This window comes from Oncorhynchus keta, chromosome 17 (genome assembly GCF_023373465.1).
Source record: "Oncorhynchus keta strain PuntledgeMale-10-30-2019 chromosome 17, Oket_V2, whole genome shotgun sequence".
Classification (NCBI taxonomy): Eukaryota; Metazoa; Chordata; class Actinopteri; order Salmoniformes; family Salmonidae; genus Oncorhynchus; species Oncorhynchus keta.
The window spans coordinates 29,564,820-29,589,819 of record NC_068437.1 but is presented as its reverse complement, the minus strand read 5'-3'; the positions used below and the strand labels follow the sequence as shown (position 1 = coordinate 29,589,819).

At 43.9% G+C, this 25,000-nt stretch overlaps 2 protein-coding genes across 8 annotated transcripts in view; both read right to left on the bottom strand.

Annotated features, from left to right (window-relative positions):
• Positions 1-14,265, bottom strand: part of LOC118396257 (voltage-dependent calcium channel subunit alpha-2/delta-1-like) — a 130,944-nt gene extending 116,679 nt beyond the window's left edge. For 3 of the 4 annotated variants that reach the window (XM_052465843.1, XM_052465844.1, XM_052465845.1), the window contains exon 1: positions 13,941-14,264. In XM_052465843.1, coding sequence (XP_052321803.1) covers positions 13,941-14,074 — 134 coding nt within the window. In that variant the 5' untranslated portion in view covers positions 14,075-14,264. Of the gene's footprint in view, positions 1-13,940 lie in introns of all 4 variants that reach the window. The other variant, XM_052465842.1, reaches the window with a different exon arrangement.
• Positions 14,266-15,799: 1,534 nt separating this feature from the next.
• Positions 15,800-25,000, bottom strand: part of LOC118396256 (protein piccolo-like) — a 98,810-nt gene continuing 89,609 nt past the window's right edge. For all 4 annotated transcript variants that reach the window (XM_052465837.1, XM_052465838.1, XM_052465839.1 and 1 more), the window contains 8 exons: positions 24,372-24,593; positions 24,192-24,270; positions 23,398-23,592; positions 20,915-21,053; positions 20,701-20,768; positions 19,934-20,077; positions 19,686-19,831; positions 15,800-19,488 (listed from right to left, as the gene is read on the bottom strand). In XM_052465837.1, the coding sequence (XP_052321797.1) occupies positions 19,345-19,488; positions 19,686-19,831; positions 19,934-20,077; positions 20,701-20,768; positions 20,915-21,053; positions 23,398-23,592; positions 24,192-24,270; positions 24,372-24,593 (1,137 nt within the window). In that variant the 3' untranslated portion in view covers positions 15,800-19,344. The remainder of the gene's footprint in view (positions 19,489-19,685; positions 19,832-19,933; positions 20,078-20,700; positions 20,769-20,914; positions 21,054-23,397; positions 23,593-24,191; positions 24,271-24,371; positions 24,594-25,000) is intronic.

The following is a 25,000-nucleotide window of genomic DNA, read 5'->3' as shown; positions in this document are numbered from 1 at the left end:
CCTGAGAGTAATGAGTGTAAAGCTGGTTACTTGAATGTGTGCAGAGGATTGTGACCAGGGAGAGGGGAAGACACAGAGAGGGGCTGGGGGGTTAAGGATGCCAGCTCTGGAATGTGTGTGTGGATGGGGAAGTAAGAGAGAGAAGACTGGGGGAGTGAAAGATATATAAAATATATAAAAAAAATATATGCCATTTAGCAGACGCTTTTATCCAAAGCGACTTACAGTCATGTGTGCATACATTCTACGTATGGGTGGTCCCGGGAAAGAGGTGAAGATGGAGTAAGAGGAGGTGAGGTAGAAGGAAGAATCGTGTCCCTAAATGTCTCAGTGGACTCGTCTTGGATGAGTTTCATTGCCAAGTCACAAGTATACCAAGTTTCAGACACCTAATCTGCCTCTCTTTTCCTCTCTATAGTGCCTAAGCTCTAAAGTCCTGGAGCTCTGAGCAGACAGTTTGTGTGTGTGTGTGTGTGTGTGTGTGTGTCTGTGTCTGTGTGAGTGTGTTTATGTCTGTGTAAATATTCCTTACTAGTGTTGCCAGCCTCATTCCATCACAGAGTCTCTCCACAGCATGGCAGATTTGTGAATGGTTTGATGATATGATCTGTTTGGCACACATCTCCATTCAGACCACATTCAAACTCATCCACTATGTGTGTGTGTGTGTGTGTGTGTGTGTGTGTGTGTGTGTGTGTGTGTGTGTGTGTGTGTGTGTGTGTGTGTGTGTGTGTGTGTTACCTCAGCGCTGCTCTGTTCTTATGTTCCCCTAAATGAGACATGTAATCCAATTAAAAGGCCAACACAGGATTACAACAATAGGAGAGTGGGAGGGAGTGAGGGGGAGAGAGAGGAGGGGGAGAGAGATTGAGCTTCCCTATTAAGTCCAACAGTTTCAAGCAGACAACCTAAGAAAATTATGGTTTGATGAAGAATGCTAAAACCTAAGAAAGGAATGGAGAAACCTATCGAACTATGGTGAATCACTAAAACAATACAGAAATACTCTACGGAAAAAGAAGGAACAGCACGTCAGAAATCAGCTCAATGTAATTGAAGAACCCATAGAATCTAATCACTTCTGAGAAAATTGGAAAACACTAAACTATAACAACACAAAGTGTTATTTATTCAAAACGGAGATGTATGGATAAACCTCTTTTCCAATCTTTTTGGCTCAATAACAAAGAACAAACAGCAAAAACATACACATGATTAATTACAAATCTTAGAATCAGCTATTAAAGACTACTAGAACCCACTGAATTTTCCAATTACATTGAATGAACTACAGGACAAAATACAAACCCTCCAACCAAAAAAGGCCTGTGGTGTTGATGGTATCTTAAATGAAATAACAAAATATACAGACCACAAATTCCTATTGGCTTAAACTCTCCAACACCATCCTCAACTCAGGCATCTTCCCCAATCTTTCGAACCAATGACTGATCACCCCAATCTACAAAAGTGGAGACAAATTTGACCCCAATAACTATCGTCAACAACAAACTTGAGAAAGTCCTCTGCATTATAAATAACAGCAGACTTGTACATTTCCTCAGTGAAAACAATGTACTGACAAATGTCAAATTGGCTTTTAACCAAATTACCGTACGACAGGCCACATATTCACCCTGCACATCCTATTGACAAACAAACCAAAACAAAGGCTAAGTATTCTCATGCTTTGTTGATTTCATAAAAGCTTTTGACTCAATTTGGCATGAGGGTCTGCTATACAAAGTGACTGAAGCGGTGTTGGCATGAGAATACACAACCTCATCAAATCCATGTACACAAACAACAAGCATGTGGTTAAAATTGGCAAAAAAACACACACATTTCTTTCCACAGGGCCGTGAGGTGAGACAGGGATGCAGCTTGAGCCCCAACCTCTTCAATATACTGTATATACACTGCTCAAAAGAATAAAGGGAACACTAAAATAACACATCCTAGATCTGAATGAATTAAATATTCTTATTAAATACTTTTTTCTTTACATAGTTGAATGTGCTGACAACCAAATCACACAAGAATTATCAATGGAAATTTATCAACCCATGGAGGTCTGGATTTGGAGTCACACTCAAAATTAAAGTGGAAAACCACACTACAGGCTGATCCAACTTTGATGTAAGGTCCTTAAAACAAGTCAAAATGAGGCTCAGTAGTGTGTGTGGCCTCCACGTGCCTGTATGACCTCCCTACAATGCCTGGGCATGCTCCTGATGAGGTGGCGGATGGTCTCCTGAGGGATCTCCTCCCAGACCTGGACTAAAGCATCCGCCAACTCCTGGACAGTCTGAGGTGCAACGTGGCATTGGTGGATGGAGCGAGACATGTCCCAGATGTGCTCAAATGGATTCAGGTCTGGGGAACGGGTGGGCCAGTCCATAGCATCAATGCCTTCCTCTTGCAGGAACTGCTGACACACTCCAGCCACATGAGGTCTAGCATTGTCTTGCATTAGGAGGAACCCAGGGCCAACTGCACCAGCATATGGTCTCACAACGGGTCTAAGGATCTCATCTCGGTACCTAATGGCAGTCAGGCTTCCTCTGGCGAGCACATGGAGGGCTGTGCGGCCCCCCAAAGAAATGCCACCCCACACCATGACTGACCCACCGCCAAACCGGTCCTGCTGGAGGATGTTGCAGGCAGCAGAACGTTCTCCTCGGCGTCTCTAGACTCTGTCACGTCTGTCACGTGCTCAGTGTGACCCTGCTTTCATCTGTGACGAGCACAGGGCGCCAGTGGCGAATTTGCCAATCTTGGTGTTCTCTGGCAAATGCCAAAAGTCCTGCACAGTATTGGGCTGTAAGCACAACCCCCACCTGTGAACGTCCGGCCCTCATACCACCCTCGTGGAGGCTGTTTCTGACCATTTGAGCAGACACATGCACATTTGTGGCCTGCTGGAGGTCATTTTGCAGGGCTCTGGCAGTGCTCCTCCTGCTCCTCCTTGCACAAAGGCGGAGGTAGCGGTCCTGCTGCTGGGTTGTTGTCCTCCTACGGCCTCCTTCACGTCTCCTGATGTACTGACCTGTCTCCTGGTAGTGCCTCCATGCTCTGGACACTACGCTGACAGACACAGCAAACCTTCTTGCCACAGCTCGCATTGATGTCCCATCCTGGATGACCTGCACTACCTGAGCCACTTGTGTGGGTTGTAGACTCCGTCTCATGCTACCAGTAGAGTGAAAGCACCGCCAGCATTCAAAAGTAACCAAAACATCAGCCAGGAAGCATAGGAACTGAGAAGTGGTCTGTGGTCACCACCTGCAGAACCACTCCTTTATTGGGGGTGTCTTGCTAATTGCCTATAATTTCCACCTGTTGTCTATTCCATTTGCACAACAGCATGTGAAATTTATTGTCAATCAGTGTTGCTTCCTAAGTGGACAGTTTGATTTCACAGAAGTGTGATTGCCTTGGAGTTACATTGTGTTTTTTAAGTGTTCCCTTTATTTTTTTGAGCAGTGTATATATATATATATATATATAATTTGCGAAGGCACTAGAACAGTCTATAGCACCCGGCCTCACCCTACTAGAATCTGAAGTCAAATATCTACTGTTTGCTGATGACCTTGTGCTTCTATCCTCAACCAAGGAGGGCCTACAGCAGCACCTAGATCTTCTGCACAGATTCTGCCAGACCTGGAGGGCCTACAGCAGCACCTAGATCTTCTGCACAGATTCTGTCAGACCTGGAGGGCCTACAGCAGCACCTAGATCTTCTGCACAGATTCTGTCAGACCTGGAGGGCCTACAGCAGCACCTAGATCTTCTGCACAGATTCTGCCAGACCTGGAGGGCCTACAGCAGCACCTAGATCTTCTGCACAGATTCTGTCAGACCTGGAGGGCCTACAGCAGCACCTAGATCTTCTGCACAGATTCTGTCAGACCTGGAGGGCCTACAGCAGCACCTAGATCTTCTGCACAGATTCTGCCAGACCTGGGCTTTGACACTAAATCTCAGTAAGACCAAAATAATGGTGTTCCAAAAAAAGGTCCAGTTGCCAGGACCACAAATACAAATTCCATCTAGACACTGTTGCCCTAGAGCACACAAAAACTATAGATACCTCAGCCTAAACATCAGCGCCACAGGTAAATTCCACAACACTGTGAACGATCTGAGAGACAAGTCAAGAAGGGCGTTCTATGCCATCAAAAGGAACATAACATTTGGCATACCAATTAGGATCTGGCTAAAAATAGTTGAAGACATTATAGAACCCATTGCCCTTTATGGTTGTGAGGTCTGGGGTCCGCTCACCAACCAAGAATTCACAAAAATGTGACAAACTGTCACAACTTCCACCTCTCCTTGTTTGGGCGCCGTTCGGCGATCGGCGTCACCGGCTTTCTAGCCATCGCCACTCCATTTATCATATGTCCATTTGTCTTGTCTTGTTTCATACACACCTGGTTTTCATTTCACCAATAAATCTACTTGTATTTAACCCTCTGTTTCCCATCATGTATTTGTGTGTAATTGTTTCATGTTATGTGGTGTTTGATTTATGTGCTTGATTTTATTTATGTTCCGTGTTTTGAGCACATTTGATTATTGTAGTGCTCTCGTTTTGGAACGGAAAATAAATGAGCGCCTGTTAACTATACTCTGCTCTCCTGCACCTGACTTCGCCTCCAGTACACACCATAACAGAATTACACACCTCTAATGGAGTCAGCAGGAGCAGGTACCCAGGTTAGAGGAGTCAAGGAGAGAGTCCAGGAACATTCGGCCATGTTACATCATCTTGGTGCCATGATGGATCGCGTTGTCCAGACCATGGACCGCTGGGAGAGACAGGAAGTCTCTACAGTGCCTCGACCAGCACAACCGGGGTTGTCTCCACCAGTCCCATCTGGAGAAAGTTCCAGTGGGATGCGTCTCTCCCTTCCCAGGGAGTATGATGGAACGGCAGCACAGTGCCAGGGATTCTTGTTACAACTGGACCTCTGCCTGGCCACTGTGCACCCAGCTCCCTCGGGAAGAGAGAGAGTGGCCGCCCGCTGCCTCACGGGAGGAGCGCTGGAGTGGGCAAACACCGTGTGGAGAGAAGAGACACTGCGTTGGACCACGTCGAGAAGTTCACCCGTTGCTTCCGGGCCGTCTTTGACCATCCACCTGAAGGTAGAGCGGCGGGGGAAAGGCTCTTCCAATTGAGGCAGGGGACTACAACAACATTGACAAATACGCTGATTCGGTGAGCGAGTTCATTAGAAAGTGCATCGGCGATGTCATACCCACAGCAACGATTAAAACATTCCCAAACCAGAAACCGTGGATTGATGGCAGCATTCGCGCGAAACACAAAGTGCGAACCACTGCTTTTAACCAGGGCAAGGTGACCGGAAACATGACTGAATAAAAACAGTGTAGCTATTCCCTCTGCAAGGCAATCAAACAAGCTAAGCGTCAGTATAGAGACAAAGTAGAGTTGCAATTCAATGGCTCAGACGCAAGAGGTATGTGGCAGGGTCTACCGTCAATCACGGATTAGAAAAAGAAAACCAGCCCTGTCGGATCGGGGTCCCCAGTTCACGTGAAGACTTTGGAAAGCGTCTGGGGGTCTCGATCAGCCTTACCTCAGGTCTACCTCCAGTACACGCTGTAACACAAACATAACACAAACACCAAATTGAGACTCTGAATGGAAAATTCTGCAAAAATATCCTTTGTTTACAACGTAACACACCAAATAATGCAGTAGAGCAGAATTAGGAAGGATACCCGCTAATTATCAAAATCCAGGTAAATAGACGTTAAATTCTACTACCACCTAAAAGGGAGCGATTCCCAAACCTTCAATAACAAAGCCATCACTTACAGAGAGATTAACCTGGAGAATAGTCCCCTAAGCAAGCTGGCCCTGGGTCTCTGTTCACAGACCACACAGAGCCCCAGGACAGCAACACAATTAGAACCAACCAAAAAATTAGAAAACAAGACAATTACTTGACACTTTGGAAATAATTTTTTAAAAACAGAGCAAACTAGAATGCAATATGTCTATAAACAGAAAATACACATTGTCAGAATAACTGACTACTGTGACTGACCCAAAATTTAGGAAAGCTTTGACTATGTACAGACTCAGTGAGCATAGCCTTGCTATTGAGAAAGGTCGCCGTAGGCCATATTAGAGACACATATTTCCTTCAGATTACACAGATCCACAAATATTTTGAAAAACAAATCCAATTTTGATAAACTCCTATATCTACTGGGTGAAATACCAGTGTGCATCACAGCAGCAATATTTGTGACCTGTTGCCACAAGAAAATGGCAACCAGTGAAGAACAAACACCATTGTAAATACAACCCATATTTAGGTTGATTTATTTTCCCTTTTGTACTTTAACTATTTGCACATCGTTACAACACTGTATATATACATAAAATGACTTTGAAATGTCTCTATTATTTTGGAACTCGTGTGAGTGTAATATTTACTGTTCACTTTTATTGTTTATTTCACTTTTGTTTATCCACTTCACTTGCTTTGGCAATGTAAACATATGTTTCTCATGCCAATAAAGCCCCTTGAATTGAATTGAATTGAGAGAGAGAAGCTACTAAGTCGTGGTAAGGTTTTTACCTCTCAGCTTTCATGTGACCTCAACATTTCCAGAAACATTAAAGTACGACTGTGTAAGTTCTGTATGCATGAGTTGTTCTATTTGTATTGTTGATCATCTCCAAATCAACCCTACATGTACAAGTGCATATCTGTCAAACTGACCAATCCAGACCCAGCTCTGCTCCATTAATGTATAGACAGTGCAGTTTGTCTGAGTTGGCAGGGGTTCTCTGCTCTGGTCATAGAGATATAACTACTGTAACTTCTAAAGTCAGCACAGAATAATTACCAATACACACACACAGCAACTGGGTCAGATACTGCCCTAAATTGTTCCACACACACAGTGATAGAGAGAGAGAGAGATCAAGAGAGTGGGGGGTAATGAGTGTATCCATACTGAGAGTGTCAGCGGAATGCTGTGTTGAACTATGGACTAATTACACATTATTATAGAGACAGATACAGTCTGACAACACAGGCATCAACTCGCGGGACAATACTTTTAAAGAACTGAAATGTCTTCAATACAGTGGGGATTGTGTGATTTGATAGATTCCTGCTTACATACGACTATGGAAAAACAAGCAAACCTCTGTATGCAACTATACCAATTTAGTCACCAGATCGAAAGACAAAGGTAGAAAAAGATTGCAGTTTAATGTTTGGGACTGGCATTTACCCAACCTGCCACAGATAATAATAATAGTAAAAAGAATAAGTAGGTGGGTGCTTAAATGTGTCCTATTTCACACATGTAAAATTCTGTATTATACACATGTGAATTGGAAAGTTTATTTTGTTGCGTATCCCACTCCCCTTGAGACACCCTGAGAGAGTGATGTCAAAGCCAGGGATCAGATATTATTGACAGCGACCCTGGAGCAATTAGTGTTAAGTGCCTTGCTCAAGGGCACGGACAGATTTTTCACCTTGTCAGCTCTGGGATTCAAACACCAACCTTTCGATTACTGACCAAACTCTCTTAACCTCTAGGATACCTATGTTTAACCGCTAGGCTACCTGCCTGTAACCGCTAGGCTACCTGCCTGTAACCACTAGACTACCTGCCTGTAACCGCTAGACTACCTGCCTGTAACCGTTAGGCTACCTGCCTGTAACCGCTAGGTTACCTGCCTGTAACCGCTAGGCTACCTGCCTGTAACCACTAGACTACCTGCCTGTAACCGCTAGACTACCTGCCTGTAACCGTTAGGCTACCTGCCTGTAACCGCTAGGTTACCTGCCTGTAACCGCTAGGCTACCTGCCTGTAACCGTTAGACTACCTGCCTGTAACCGCTAGGCTACCTGCCTGTAACCGCTAGACTACCTGCCTGTAACCGCTAGACTACCTGCCTGTAACCGCTAGGCTACCTGCCTGTAACCGCTAGGCTACCTGCCTGTAACCGCTAGAATACCGTTTTTGCATCAGAGCTCCTAGAGTGTGCGGCTCTCTTTAATTTTCCAGTTTTCTACTCCGCTAGCCAGCACCTCACCTAAATAGGTGTGTGTTTCTTTTTCTTCTAGATATTAACCGTGAGGCTACCTGTGTGTAACCGCTAGACTACCTGCCTGTAACCGCTAGACTACCTGCCTGCAACCGCTAGACTACCTGCATGTAACCGCTAGACTACCTGCATGTAACCGCTAGACTACCTGCCTGTAACCGTTAGGCTATCTGCCTGTAACCGCTAGACTACCTGCATGTAACCGCTAGACTACCTGCCTGTAACCGCTAGACTACCTGCCTGTAACCGCTAGACTACCTGCATGTAACCGCTAGACTACCTGCATGTAACCACTAGGCTACCTGCCTGTAACCGCTAGGCTACCTGCCTGTAACCACTAGACTACCTGCATGTAACCGCTAGACTACCTGCCTGTAACCGTTAGGCTATCTGCCTGTAACCGCTAGACTACCTGCATGTAACCGCTAGACCACCTGACTGTAACTGCTAGGATACCTGCCTGTAACCGCCAGGATACCTGTGTGTAACCGCTAGGATACCTGTTTGTAACCGCTAGACTACCTGCCTGTAACCACAAGGCCACCTGCCTGTAACCGCTAGACTACCTGCCTGTAACCGCTAGGCTACCTGTGTGTAACCGCTAGACTTCCTGCCTGTAACCGCTAGACTTCCTGCCTGTGACCGCTAGACTACCTGCCTGTAACCGCTAGGATACCTGCCTGTAATCCCTAGGATACCTGTCTGTAACAGCTAGGCTACCTGCCTGTAACCGCTAGGATACCTGCCTGTAAACGATAGACTACCTGCCTGTAACCACTAGACGTCCTGCCTGTAATCACTAGGATACCTGCCTGTAACCGCTAGGATACCTGCCTGTAACCACTAGGATACCTGCCTGTAACCACTAGGCTACCTGCCTGTAATCACTAGACTACCTGCCTGTAATCGCTAGGATACCTGCCTGTAACTGCTAGGATACCTGCCTGTAATCGCTAGATACCGCTCCTTGTGTCGCATCCTACACCCCCAGAGTAACTGCTGGGTGGAGTAAAGCTAACTGATTACACACACATAATGTCTGCTGTTACCTTCAATTATCAGCTCTTTAACACTGGGAGATTATTAGGGTACAGAGCATTCATCTTTTCTTCCCATTTTCCCAAAGCAACACTTATTGTGTTAGACCAGGTCATATAATCTAATATGGCATAGTAATAAACCATAAACTGTATGATCTCTGTAATAAACCCATGAAAATACATATTCTGTTTCACTGTTTTAACTTGTAGGATTGGGAGTCACAGTATATCATAAACTAACAGTATGATATCATTATCTCATATATTCCACAGTAAGTCTTAAAGATGCACTATGCAGAAATCGCTCCACCATTTCCTGGATGCAAAAATTTGAATAGTTCGCCAAATTTCAGTTATGTGACATAACAAGCAAATATAGTGTAGATAAATAATCATTCTCCCATCTAAACTGTGAAATATGTTTTTCATAAACAAAAATATAGGATTTTCAGCTGTTTGACACTGGTGTACACAACCAGATAGTAATAGATGCAAAAGCGAAATTTAAGAATGGGAAGCATAGAAATAGCGCACATCAAACAGATCTACCACTACTTAGACTTGCATTCAATGAGAATGACAAATCTATAACTCACAGTTCTACGTGAATTTGGTCAGCTCACCCAAAAAGTAACATGGCAGCTTTAATTAAGCTCTACCTCCCCTTTTCAACCAGTCTGGTCTCAGACACTAGACATAACATAGTAAGTGTAAATCCAGGACACTCAAATCATTATGATATGTTACGTGGTACACTGTAAACACCAATGTGCCATCATTACTCAAAAAACATAAGCCTATGCAGCCTTAACCAATTAAAAACAGCTCTACAGCAATGAGGTTTGTGCAGTAGGCCCAATACATTACCACTGCAAATTGGCTATTCTTGATTTGCTGAGAAAAGGAGACACGGTCTTCCAGCTGATGGCGAAACTCAAATCGCACTGCATTATTTCTGCCTCAATCACCAATCCATGTTGTTATCCTATGATCAGAGAAAGTTAAATATTCCTTGATATTACAAAAGACAAAAGATACTACGGCAAGCTTATGGGAAAACTTTGCTATACTCATTCATTGCAGCTGCAGTGCTGGTTTTAGTGTGAGTGGAAGTAGGGAGAACACACATTTTATGGCTTGGAAAACTATTGAACAAAGTGTTGACACTAGTGCTGAATAACAACTTAAACTTACTCATAAAAACAGCAGCTCTTTGCTGTATTCGTTAAGTCTCTCTTTAGTTATGGTTTTAAAAGTTTTGTAATCTCACAGTATCAACTTTGCTGTTTCCAGCCTTCTTTTTTACATTCTATGGTTCGAGAAAAATGTGCAGACATGGTGATCTGAGCTTTCTGATTGGCTACAACTGTAGGCCAATTGGTGCACTTGATTTGCGCTCTGGCTCTGCCTTGTAGGCAGGGTTTTAACTTCAGACAGATGAAATGATTCCAAATTAAACACTTTGCCTTCCCGGCGCTAGGGCTGCTGAATCAAGTGCACCTTCCGCCAAAACAGCAAGAATCAAAATAGTAACACAAAGCTGTATCGTTGGAATTTTTACAGAAATGATTGAAGATCGACTACGAATTCCTTGGAGATTAAGCAGTCACGGTTGGTGACCACTGCTGTAGGGGGTAGAGATTTTAGTTGTAACAGCTTAAACCTTTTGAGTAACGCTCCCACTAAGTCATACCTCCAATATAATTTCCCAGTGTGCCTCACCTTTTCTAGTGACTTGTAGAGTTACCACCCATGACTGTAATTGTTAGTGAAAGAAACATGGTTATAATCTCATTCATTTTCAGTCCTATGGCCTTCACCAAGTGAGTTCCTAGGTGGATGGTATAACTATAATTTATTTATGACAATAATTATATATATCAAAAAGCCTCCAGTTTCAACTGTTCTGCCTTATTATTATTCGACCATGCTGGTCATTTATGAACATTTGAACATCTTGGCCATGTTCTGTTATAATCTCCACCCGGCACAGCCAGAAGAGGACTGGCCACCCCATATAGCCTGGTTCCTCTCTAGGTTTCTTCTTAGGTTTTGGCCTTACTAGGGAGTTTTTCCTAGCCACCGTGCTTCTACACCTGCATTGCTTGCTGTTTGGAGTTTTAGGCTGGGTTTCTGTACAGCACTTTGAGACATCAGCTGATGTACGATAACTTTTAACTTTTCTTTATTAACCTGTTAAGTCGACCCTCTACTTTTTCGAACATTCTGTTAAAAATCGCGCAACATTTCAGCGCCCTGCTACTCAGGCCAGGAATATAGTATATGCATATGATTAGTATGTGTGGATAGAAAACACTCAGACGTTTATAAAACGGGTTAAATCACGGCTGTGACTATAACAGAACGTGCGTTTCATCGAAAAGTGCAGGAATATCTGATCACTGAAAATGGAAAAAAATATCCATCCGCGACTTCAAGGAATTGTTCAAAGTGAATAGAATTAAATGAGGCCGAGGTTGCAGTGCCTACAGCTTCCACACGTTGTCTAGAGTCTTGTCATTTGATTCGCAATTGATTCTTGGTCTAACCGAATCGGTCTCCGACCGGATGTTTTGGTCGAGCTCTCTCCAAGACATTTTTTCGAAACAGACACCTATAGAATTGACATCGCCTCCTGATGAATTTTATCGCTTATTAACGTGTACTAATACCTAAAGTTGCATTACAAAAGTATTTTGAAGTGTTTTGTGAAAGTTTATCGTCGACTTTTTGAATTTTAAAAAATGACGTTACGTTATGAAACGCTATTTTTTTCCGTTTATCACACAGTCTTCATAGATCGATATCTAGGCTATATATGGACCGATTTAGGTAATGAATGTTTTATATTTTATTTGTGCGGTTTGTGTAGCGACGACTATGCTAATTATTTTGTTTACATCCCCTGCGGGTCTTTTGGGGTGTTACATGCTATCAGATAATAGCTTCTCATGCTTTCGCCGAAAAGCATTTTAAAAATCTGACTTGTTGCCTGGATTCACAACGAGTGTAGCTTTAATTCAATACCCTGCATGTGTATTTTAATGAACGTTTGAGTTTTAACTAGAGCTCTAGATGGGACGCCTGTGTGCCAGGTAGGACCAAGAGGTTAAAGGAAGTATCTATTCATATCACCTTGGTCTCATCAATATGACGAACATGACACTGTAGAACTTTTTGAGGCTCTGGGGACCCATGCCAAATATTCTTCTTCTTCTTCACAACTGTCTTGGTGTGTCTGGACCATGATAGTTTATTGGTTATTTGGACACCGAGGAACTTGAAACTCTCGACCAGCTCCACTACAGCCACGTCGATGTTAATGGCCCTGTTCGGCCCTCCTTTTCCTGTAGTCTATGATCAGCTCCGTTGTCTTGCTCACATTGAGTGACAGGTTGTTGTCCTGGCACAACACTGCCAGGTGTTTGACCTCCTCCCTATAGGCTGTCTTATCGTTGTTGGTGATCATGACTACCCCCATTATGTCGTCAGCAAACTTAATAATGATGGTGTTGGGGTCGTGCTTGGCCACACAGTCGTGGGTGAACAGGGAGTACAGGAGGGGACTAAGCAAGCACCCCTGAGGGGTCCCAGTGGCAGATGTGTGGTTGCCTACCCTTACCACCTGGGGACGGCCAGTAAGGATGTCCAGGATCCAGTTGCAGAGGGAGGTGTTTAGTCCCAGGGTCATTAGCTTAGTGATGAGCTTTGTGGGCAATATGGTGTTGGACACTGAGCTTTAATCAATGAATAACATTCTCACATAGGTGTTCCTTTTGTCCAGGTGGGAAAGGGCAGTTTGGAGTGCGATTGAGATTGGCAGTTTGGAGTGCGATTGAGATTGCATCATTTGTGGATCTGTTGGGGCAGTATGCGAATTGGAGTTGGTCGAGGGTTTCCGGGATGATGGTCTCGATATGAGCAATGACCAAATGTTGCATGTTCAATTCTCATGAGAAAGTAGCATTTGCAACTACTTAGCATGTTAACTAAGCCTTAAGCTTAACCCTATAACCTAACCCCTAGCCCAGCTAACGTTAGCCACAACAAATTGGGATTCGTAAAATATGTAGGACTATTGCAAATTCGTAACATATTGTACAAATTGCAATTCCTAACATATCATTCGAATTGTAATTCGTAACATATCATACAGAATGGATGATGGACATCCACAAATTAATGGGAAACGTAACATATCATACTAAATGGAAGAAGACAGATTAGTCTGTCCCTGAGTCCAGGTTGTTTCAACAAGTTTACAGGACATTATCCCTTGGCCAGCCAACAGCCACAATTTACCTGCGACACTGCGCGCATTATAGTCATTAATCACACAACATATTCAAACGAATGCGAACAGCACACTGGAAACTGCTAGTGAAAGTAACACATGTCTCATTAACAGTCACACTGACACACACAGAGGCTATAAATACACTGGATATGTCATGGTGAGGAGTAGGAGAAGCAGACGGTTGAAATACGGAGAGAAACGGGACCGGTGCCCATCCTACCGCCTCTTTTGCATCTCCAGACAATCGAGACATAATAGCGCAGCGATGTAACAAGAAGTTAACCAATAAACCGGGGGAGATGGCAAGGTGCTAAACCGCAAGACTGGTCTAACCCGCTTGTCATAACAGTTTTTCCTCAGATACCATTGTTTTAGTTATTCATTGTTAGGAATGACACATACACACAATTAATCACCTGCATTTACACAGTCACACAACCAACAATTGGGATTTGAGAAGCTATAGGCGAGGATTAGATTAGTACTTACATGAGTTGTGTTGGAAACTGCGACGGCAGACAAATATCGGATGATAATAACAGTAAAATCAACACGGCGTGTGTTCTGTAGGTGTCCATTGCCAGGCGCCAACTCCCCGTCCAAACACACGCACGCACATTCATACACTACGCCCCTCTCCAGCTGCGTGTTTGTGTGTGTAGAATGGTCCACGCCAAGCCAGTAGTGTCTGTCACACACTCGGAGATAACCCAGCCCCGCCACCGACAATCTGATCAACTGGCATCAGCGCTCTAACAGGTACCGGATTGGTACCCCTCTCTCTCTGTGTCTGTCTGAGGTGATGGTAGTCACAGATACATAGCCTATCAGGGATGTTCTATTGGGTTGACATCTCTCTCTTTCGCGCGCGCGCACGCACGCACGCACACACACACACACACATCATATTTTACTCAGTTTGATGTAAAATCATTTCTCGGGGAGTCCTTACCAATCATCATCAATCCCCCAGACAGACAGAGAGACATAGCGACAGTGTGAGTGACAGGTAGCAGACTTGTCAGAAGACAGCGGTGACTGATAACTTATTGATCGCACCATTGAACAGACTGTTATGAGATAGCGATTTACAGTATCAAATTATTCACAACGTGATCCATCTAAAGGGTTTTACAAGATTCCCTACCTCTACAAGCGCTATGAGTGACATAATGGCTACGGAGCCAATGATGTTGTGCCAAAAGCTAGGCCTACATAGCCTTTGGTTATTATGCCAACAAGACAAGCATTATGTACAGCAGGGGTTACAGTAAATATGCAATCACACAATCACCTACTCTATATGTTTTGCCTATGGGTTGTCTAAAATATTGGTGGTAGATTTAAAAATAAAATGGGCTGAGAAAACAATGTGACCAATCTACTGTATCTATTATACAGTATTTCAGGTGACAACCAGACTGTGTTATGTGATCTAGTTCCAATTATTAGGCTCTCAGAGTCCATGGTCTGGTTGGACAACAGAGGAGCCAGTCAGATAGTCCGACCCAGAGGCAGGGTAGGGTAACACATCTGGGATGCTTGGGGATTTGGTTATCAATCGTTGCTTAGCAACCACACACACCATCTCCCTCATCCTATCTCTCTCTCATCTCCCATTAGCATACAGAGGAGAGACAGAGAGGGGACAGACAGAGAGGATAGACATATAGAGGAGAGACATAGAGAGGAGAGTGAGACAGAGGAAATAAGCAGAGAGAGAAAGGAAGGACATAATAGTGCTGAAAGATAGGAGGCTGGAGGCCTTGACAGACAATAGACCGAGATGGAGCCGCCAGTCTCTAGACTGGGGATGCAGAGGTGCTAGGCTAATGCCTGCTATACACACTCTCTCAGCACAGCACACAAGTCTTTGTTCTGTCTGTTTACGTGCAAGCTGTGTGTGTGTCTGTGCACGTCTGCATGTACAACTTCTACTTTTCTGTCCTGTAGTCCAGTGTTTCCCTACCCTGGTCCTCCAGTACCGCCAACAGTCCACATTTCTACTGTAACCCTGGACAAACACACCTGATTCAACCTGTCAACCTGTCATCAAGTCCTCAATGAGTTGAATCAGGTGTGGTTGTCCCAGGCTACAATGAAACTGTGTACTGTTGGGGGTACTGGAGGACCAGGGTTGGGAAACACAACTGTAGTCCACTAGGAGCCATTACTGAGAGGATGTTGCCACCTGATGGACATGAAGCGAATATACAGGAATACGTGTCGTGCTGAAAGTTTGATTGAATACAATTGACTGAGGTGGATGTACATATAAGAGCAGAAGGAAAAATAATAGTTGCAGAGTACATAACACACTCAAATATGAAACCAAAAGTCCTTTAAGGTTGTGGAATAAATCTCTTTTTATATTTATTCTTTAGACTTTAGGTAAACAGCCGGTTTTTACAGCACAATTTGCATAATAATATCTCAACACATCCTGTGTACAACCACAAAACCAGAACGCTAGATTCTCCATTTTTACACTGAATGAAAAACAAGACAATTTTACAAGCATAATCTTTATACAGTCGGAATACCATTTCCGATAAATCTATACATATTCTCTCTTTTTAAACATAATCTGGAAGCAAAAATATTGACAGACCATCAACAAAACATGCAACATCCAGGTTGGCTAGGTGACGTCTGCGACATGGTTGTACAGTCAGACACCCATGGGTTGACAACACAGTCTGATCACATAAGTACCTCACACACACCACTAGAGACAGACAGACAGACAGACAGACAGACAGACAGACAGACAGACAGACAGACAGACAGACAGACAGACAGACAGACAGACAGACAGACAGACAGACAGACAGACAGACAGACAGACAGGTTTGAGTTTTTTGTCTTTTTTTGTTTTTACACTCACATGCTCGAACCTCAGACAATATGATTCATCAATCTCTGTAGAAAATAAAAACACTTTGTATTTACACAGATCAGATGAGTATGCCACATTCACACCCAACAGATACACGTTTGATTGGTTTCACGGTTACTAGCAACGGACTTAGGAACAATATATATTAACTATCTAGCTAAGGGAAATCTAAGGAGACCATTAAGGGTTGTTGGACAGTCCTGGAGTTGGGCATTGAAAATAACCTCTCATTATTTTTCCTCAGGCTCATCATCATTGATTTATACATACATGTGTTGGTGGTTGTATCAAACATACAGATTGATGTCTCCTTAGATTTGTGCATTGTGAAGCAATATGTACATTAAATTGTCTGTGAATGTTGTTTTTTGTTTTTCTATTGCCTTGGAAATCAAAGAGTGGTGTCTGAACTTCTTCCTACAGCACAGATAACATGACTCAACATCATCTCAACATGGAGACACTAACTGGAACAGATACTTAAACTTGCATGTCATGACACGTTACACAGGACAATGAAATCAATCACCGATGTAATACTAAAGTGCACAAGCTTCATGTACATGATAACAGCTGTTAAGTAGTCAAAAAATCTCTCTCTATTTTTTTTATCCTTTTCTTCAATAATATATAAACCAAAATAAATTAAAATTCTATTCATAAGATACATATTTTCAGACACAATGTTCACTGATATTACATGTTAGAAAATGCATTCAAACACAAGGTTGCATAGAATGACTTCAACACAACCAATGGGTTTGCATACAAAACAAGGTTGGCACTACAATATCATTTTCTGTAAAACTAACCCTCTTTAAAATCACGTTTTTTTGTCTTATGAACATGTGTGACATCTTGACTCAGTGTCTGAATTTCGAGGCTCTGATATGGACTTAATTTATTAGGAAATTGCATCTGTCCTCCCTAGTTGCTCAGTGATATGCCTTCAGACACTGTATGGTTGAGGGTACTAGCTCTCTAGGGTCACTTGATGAAGTTGTTCACTATGATCCACTATATAGATCACTGGCAATAATAATATACTAACAACAGTAGCGCCATATGGTTCTGAGCCCATAGACCTGGACTGTATATCAGTGTGTATCAGTGTGTCCTGCCATGTTATGACTGGGACATAGGTAATGACTTAGAGCTTTGATCAGAGGCAGTGACAAAGGCTGGTTCACTGTGTTGTCGCATTACATCCACTGACACTAACTGCACAGTGTACAATTTACAGTGTACTGTTTACAGTGTACTGTTTACAGTGTACTGTTTACAGTGTACTGTTTACAGCAAGATGTTGAGTGTTCTGTTAAACAGACTTAAAAAAAAATTTTTTTTTTACAGAACCAGACTGATGTCACACACGCAGAGGACAGGTGTGTCTAACTGTTGCTTTAACATAGAATAGGTGAGCAGCCCAGCAGCCCAAACAGGGGAGCAAAGCAACTCACCAGAGAGAGGCTACACACCCCTCTGTCAGATTGGCAGGTTGGTCAAGGTGGCCAGCAATCTCGGTTTTGCTCTCGAACCAAAACTATTGTTTAAGCCTCTAGTCACATGTGCGTAAGACATCACAAAAACATAAACAGTCTCATGGGTCCAGTAAAACCATGGGATCTTCCTCAGTGAGTAACATTCAGGACATAATGAGGGGAGGGGCGGAAGATTCCTACACACTGCTGTCTGTATATGGAATGGACTCTCTCACAACACAATATATCAGACTGAAATGAGTTTGAAGGGAAGGGACCTGACATCCTCTTCTATCTGTTCTCTTCTCCCCACCTGTAAGAGGAGGGATATCCATGTAGTAGTTTTCCTCTAATGTCTCAGTTGTGCTATGAGTTCTCCATTCACCATTTGAACTGCATTTTCCTATTTTCCCACTGTATAACACCCAGTATAACTGCATAACACCAGAGCTAAAGGGATTGGATTGTCTGTGCTCCTTCCATACTCTTGTCTGTACAGAATGTAGTCTTTAGAATAAACTGTACATGAGGAGACACCTCATATCGTCTGTAATATATGTATCTATGGTCATAAATAACATTTCTCTGTACACTGTGTCTCTGATATGATTCATATTCTGACATATATCTATCTAAATCTGAATGTACATGTACATCTATCCAGGTAAGGTCAAGTTGGAGTTTTATGGCTGTTGGCAACAAACTGTAACGGTACATTACTGCCACCTACTGGACTTGAGCGTTCAGGTATGGTCAGGTTTCATTAATTACATATCAACCATATAATTGCACTGTAATTTTTGTACACATCATAAATAGAATCTTACAACAAACATTCCATACTTTTTCAAGCAGCCAAGGACAAAAACACACAAACAAATACATCAATTTGAACCCCACTCACTGACTGACTGACTGACTGACTGACATTTTCACAGATCAATCACAGTAATGAAAATGATCTGATAAGCCATAAACAACTGTATCAGATCCAGACAGAACAGAAATGAGTAGTTCCATCATGGTAACTATCTTTGTGATATTGCTGCCCAGTGCTGTTTGACGTCAGGTTTTGCATCCGACATGTCGAGCAGAGAGCTGAGAGGTGGTGAGATGTGTGTGTCCTCTTACAGTGGAGGACTTCTTCATTCCTCGGTGTGTGTGTGTGTGTGTGTGTGCTGACAGTCTATCCAATCAGGGCACAGTCTCTGACAGTCTTTGGTCCAATTAAGAATCAGGGTACAGTCCATGTATGGCAGTGCGAGAGGGAACAGGAGAATCAGTTCTTTCTGGGCATGTCCGTACCCGCAACCCCTCTTCCTTCCCTCTTATCTCTTCTTCTCCTCCCCCTCTTTTTTCTTTTCATACAGAATAACACAGAGGGGATGAAGGGCACTGTGTAACTCAACTCCTCCTCCTCCTCGTCTTGACAAAGAACAGCCATTGACCAAGAGTATTCATTGATCTTCACTGACCTCTGGTTGACCCCTCGGTGTCCTCTCAAGTCGATCTCTCATGACTGGTTGTGTGTGGAGCTGACCAGCAGCTTGTGCCAGCTGACCACCCTCTTCCTCATGTCCACCTTGTCCAGCCAGATGTAGGCCTCTCCTATCAGGGTCTTCTTCATAAACTTACCCCCGTTAGACACCAGGAACAACTAGGGACAGGGGGAACACACACACATACTTGTAGTGTCTTGTGTGTTTGTCTGTGTTTGACTGTGTGCGTTCATGCGTGTGTGTGAAAAGTACTGGTATTACAGAACAGTCATAGGGGCTTTTGGAACAATAAAAAGTCTGCATAAAGCAGGACACCAGAGTAAAAAAACACAAGGTATTAGAGTGTGTGTGTTACCTGCAGGGAGTGTCCGGTGGGGTTGAGGCTGAACCTAAAGGTCTCGTTGAAGGAGGGTTCTCTGTCGTGACGACACACTCTGGTCTTCTTCTTGATAATCCTCTTCTGAGTTGCCACGTTCACCACATAAAGCTTCACATAGAGATCTACAGACAGACACACAGTCAGACGGTCAGACAGTCAGTGAGGCAGACAGACAAACACACAGTCAGACGATCAGTGAGGCAGACACACACACACGCAGTTACCTGGTAGGTGGTCTGGGCTCTTGAATTTGTAAGTGATGTTTCTACACTGTAGGACTTCCAGGATCAGCTGGTCTCCCTCTTGTTTCACCTCCTTCTTCAGAGCAACCTTGATCTCCCCCATCACCTGGGTCTTACCCCCACCCCCTGGAAGAGGAGGGACAGAAGGGGTAGGAGGGAACAAGGGGGTTGGCAGCAAGGGACAGAGTGAGAGAGAGACAGAGGCGAAGTTACAGCGAGATACACACACCCTTCCTCTCTGCAGATGTAAATTATTCAACACCAACGCATTATTGACATACTGCCTGCACCAAAATGGATCCAGGGGAGGACTCTCCTCTCTCCAGTTTCACTAAACTCAGTTCTGAACCCAAAACCATTCTCCGCCACGTCACTGTAACTCGGTTAGAGGTCAGGTTGGGAACGCTCATTTCCAGTAAAGGTTCAAGAGGTCAGTTGCCAATGATAATGAACCTTTGAACTGGCTGCCCAGTTGTGCACTAAGATGGCCTCTAGTCTATTGTTATGGAGTGAAACTGAGAGAAAGAGAGAGGCACCATGAAACCTGAGCTATCTGACTCCTAGATATAGTTAAGACACAGAGAGCAAGATAGTTACTTCCTATGTATGGGACCAGGCATTTAGAGGTAGGCTGCTGGTGTTATTTCCTGTTCGGTCCAGCAGATGGCAGACATGTAAAGACAACGTTTAGAAACTGACACACACACACGCACGCACGCACGCACACACACACACACACACAGTCTTACCCTCACTGTCTGAGAGCGAGAGTGGCAGTCCCCTAAACTTGTCAGGACCGTTGGGGATGATCTTCCCTCTGTTGGAAATGAACACACATTAGATCCACAGATACAAAACATGTGATACATCATCTACCACCACATTTAACACAAGTCTTCAGGTCTTAGGTGAGGTCACCCATCATGCCTAGCACCACCCCACACAAACAGGCTGTTTACTCACATGCATGGGACCTGGAAGATGGCACTGTCCACCCCTGTGCCAGCCCCCTCGTCTCCATCCAGACCCCCATAACCCTCCATCAGACTGGGGGCTGAGGACACCACCGGCCCAGACACATCCCCCAACCTGTGGCCTGGTCCTACAGAGGGTCGGGGGAAAGAGAGAGGGAGAGAGAGGAGGGGCAGTGAATGACGGCATGTGTGTCAGTGTAGGAGGGAGAGAAATTGAGATTCATTTCACTACCTTGATAATGTGTGTCCATAATATTCTATAAACTATAATATAAAAAAGGTTACTACTACTACTTCTCATATATGAATGTGAATGTAAATGTTGTAGCTACATCGGTGGCCACAGTGTTTATTGATTTGATGATGTGGATCTCCATTAGCTTTTCCTTCTGGTGTCCATAACAACAAAAAAGTGTTCAATGAACATACCCTGCCTAAGCTTACAGGTAATAATACATTTACTGACAAACAGACTGAAACAAACATGGGTGACACTTTCCTTAAATAACAATCCATCATGATGTAGCTATAATTCATTGTAAGACCTGTCATGAGCATGTATGGCCCCTTTACAATGTCTTCTCACCCCTTATAAAGGGTCATACATCCTTTTAACAAGATATAAAACATTATAACTGTATGTAAAGTGTTACTGATACATATAAACCATGGAATAAACATGATGTAATAGCAAAGTACGTACAGGTAACATAAATATAATAATAATTGATAAACATGCTAAAATAATAGTTATGGTAATTACTTGAATAGATGGGCATATTTATTATGATTTTTAACTTATTTTTTTTTACCCCAATTTCATGATATCCAATTGGTACAATTGGTACAGTCTTGTCCCATCGCTGCAACTCCCATAGGGACGAGGCGAAGGTCTAGAGCCATGCGTCCTCTGAAACATGACCCTGCCAAGCCACACTGCTTCTTGACACACTGCTCGCTTAACCTGGAAGCCAGCCACACCATACAACTGGCGACACGAGCCAGTGTGCATGCGCCCGGACGGCCAAACCCTCCCCTCACCGGGACAACGCTGGGCCAATTGCACGCCATTTCACAGGTCTCCTGGTTGCGGCCGGCTGCGACACAGCCTGGGATCGAACCCGGGTCTGTAGTGACCCTCTAGCACTGCGATGCAGTGCTTAAGACCGCTGTGCCACAAGGGAGGCAGCATTAATTATGAATTTAAATAAATACCAAAGCAACTATTGAGACGTTTTTGACTATTTACACATATATCAAAACTCTAAATGGTTTACATGATCATTAAGTTGTATTATGTTTCTTAATGATACCATGCTTGTCTAGAGGAGAGAAAGGCCTGAAGTTTGATTAGTGAGGTTATATTATATTATTCTTGTTTATCATTTCTATACTCCCGTCCTGTTGTCTCACCTTCCCCAGACACTGCTGTTCCCCTGAAGGTCAGACTCCTTTCTGTACTCTCATTGGCCGGTGAGTGTAGAGTCAGTTTCCTGTTGCCCTTTGTCCCCCATGCTGCTGTGTCTGTACTTCCTGGTGTGTCTGGTCAGTGCCAGGTGGCGTTTATAAACTCATCACGTCGGGGGTGGGAAGGGAGGAAGGGCTACTGGTAGACTATACATCTCAGGGTGTTTGTATCATTACATTGGACACATTTAGGGGTCAGGGATCACACACATATGCACACACACTCACACTTGCTCACACACACCTACGGGGGCTTGACCTTTTCCAATGAAAGGGCAGTTAGGGGATTGAACCAGACACACAAAACAACACCAGGAGAGGGGGGTGGACTGCATGTCACAACCTGGGGGTCAAGCTCTATCATGGTTTCTAGACCTGGAGGATGGATAGGGGATCACACTGGGAGACAGTAGAAACCATGTTGGAGAGAGACATGTATATCCTCACTCTATTTAGACTGGGAACTGTGGCTGTTTCGTCTCTGTCCTGTGTGTTACTGTTCATACTCTGGGCTATTGTGAGTGTCTGATGTGTGTATGATGGAAATCTGCTCACTCTGAGCCCAAACGGTGCTGTGCCCTACTTTCCCCAACCCTGCAGACGTCACGGTAACGTCAGAGAAACGGAGGACCATACACATTTTCAGTGTTTAGTGTGAGAACAGCAGTTTATAAATTCATTTTTAATATAGATTTTAGATTGAGATGTTTTCTCCACAGGCCAGGGTCTACTATAAGATCTGCCATGCAATGTTTTAGTGATGGACTCTGACAAGATCAGTGGGTGTTACACCCCTAGAGCAAACAAGAAAACCCAACAGAATAGAACTTAGAGGAACCATCTAATTGCTTAGAAGAACCAATCAGAAGGCCAGAACAGAAGGGAGAGGAAAAGAAGAGAAAAGAAGGAGTGATAGAACAAGAGGAGAGATAAACGGAGAGATGATGAGCTAGCATGCGTGGCAGAGCCGAGAGGAAGTGTGTCACAGGAAGGGGTGGGGATTACTTGGTTGGAGGCGGGACTGTTGCACGGCGGCCTCGGCGGCAGCTATAGCTATCCCAGCATCCTCCAGGTGGGCTTGCGTGACGCTGCTCTTGCTCTGGCTGCGGGATGGACCATGGGAACGAAGCTGGCCGTCGGAAGACGACTTAGAGCTGCCTGGACTACTGTGGGATTTCTCTAGAGTCACCATCTGCATGTCTTGGAGAGGTAGGAGGAGGGAGGAGTGGGAGGAGGAGGGAGGAGAGGGAGGAGGTAGTGATAGAGAGAGGGAGAGGAGATAGAGGAGATAAAGGGAATGTTTGTTAAAGTCACTAAAAGAGCCATGTAGTAGTTACACATTTGTACTGTGGCAAAAACATAAAAATAGAATAACCTTGACTTCCTTGAACTAACACCCCACCCTTTCTTACTAGCACTGACTTTGCTGATAGCTATTTTATTGAGAAGAAATTGTATTACTCTGACTGTGATATGTGGTAGTCTCACCTACAGTAGCTATCGTAAGATGAATGCACTAACTGTAAGTCGCTCTGGATAAGAGCATCTGCTACATGACAAAAAACAAGGATGACACCACAACATGGAGGGCACTGAGCCAGATAAGTGACTGGCACTAAAAGTATAATTATGACAGCCATTAGCAAAACTGTCACCATGACTACATGTTCTCTCACTATGACAACAGAGTGGCAATCAGCAAAACGGAAATGAAGAAAAACTGTAAAGCAACTGAGTGGCTAAACCACACAATGGCAAGCGTTAGTTAAAAGCAACAAGGCAGCTGGAAGAGGCTCTACCTTTTGCTGGGTCAGGGAAGATCCCGTGGCTCCTGCTCTTTATCACAGAGTTCTTAGGAGACTCATGGCACTCCCCCATCTGCAATGCAATTCGATTAAATGTGCTATATGCATTATAATCAGTAAGTTACAATCAATGATGGCAAGAATAGATAGTAGACAATGAATACAGTACAGTACCTGTCCCTGCCCCTGTCCTTGGCCCATCCCTGGCCCCATGCCCTGTCCTGGTTCTTGCCCCGCAACGGACCCCTGTCCCGGCCCTGTCCCTGCTCCTGGCCCCCCAGGCCCCTGAGCGGTGTGGTGGGTTCTGCTGTGCTCGATGCTCTCACTCTGCTCCTTCAGAGGCAGCCAGCGAGGAGTGTTGTCCAGCTGGGATGTGTTAGACAGGTCTATCAACACCTGGAGAGAGAGAGATACAGAGAGAGAGAGAGACAGAGATAGATACAGAGAGATACAGAGAGAGAAAGACCGAGAGAGAGACAGAGACAGAGAAATAAAGAGTAGACAGGTATGCTTGTGTAAGCAAAGACTTATAGGAAAACACAGCAAATATACACTGAGTATACAAAACAAGTAACAAAACAAGCAAAAATCTGGGAACACCTGGGCCCAGATTCACAAACACCTGAGCCCAGATTCACAAAACTCTTCTTACGCAAAAACTTAAGAAGCTTCTTGAGAAAAAAAGTGAATAAGATAGTTTGTAAGTATAATTCCCGAAATAACGATTTAGTGATTTTCTTACGAATTTGTCAAATATCTTCTTCCAAATAATTGTTGATGGGCAACGTTTTAGCTGGCTATGT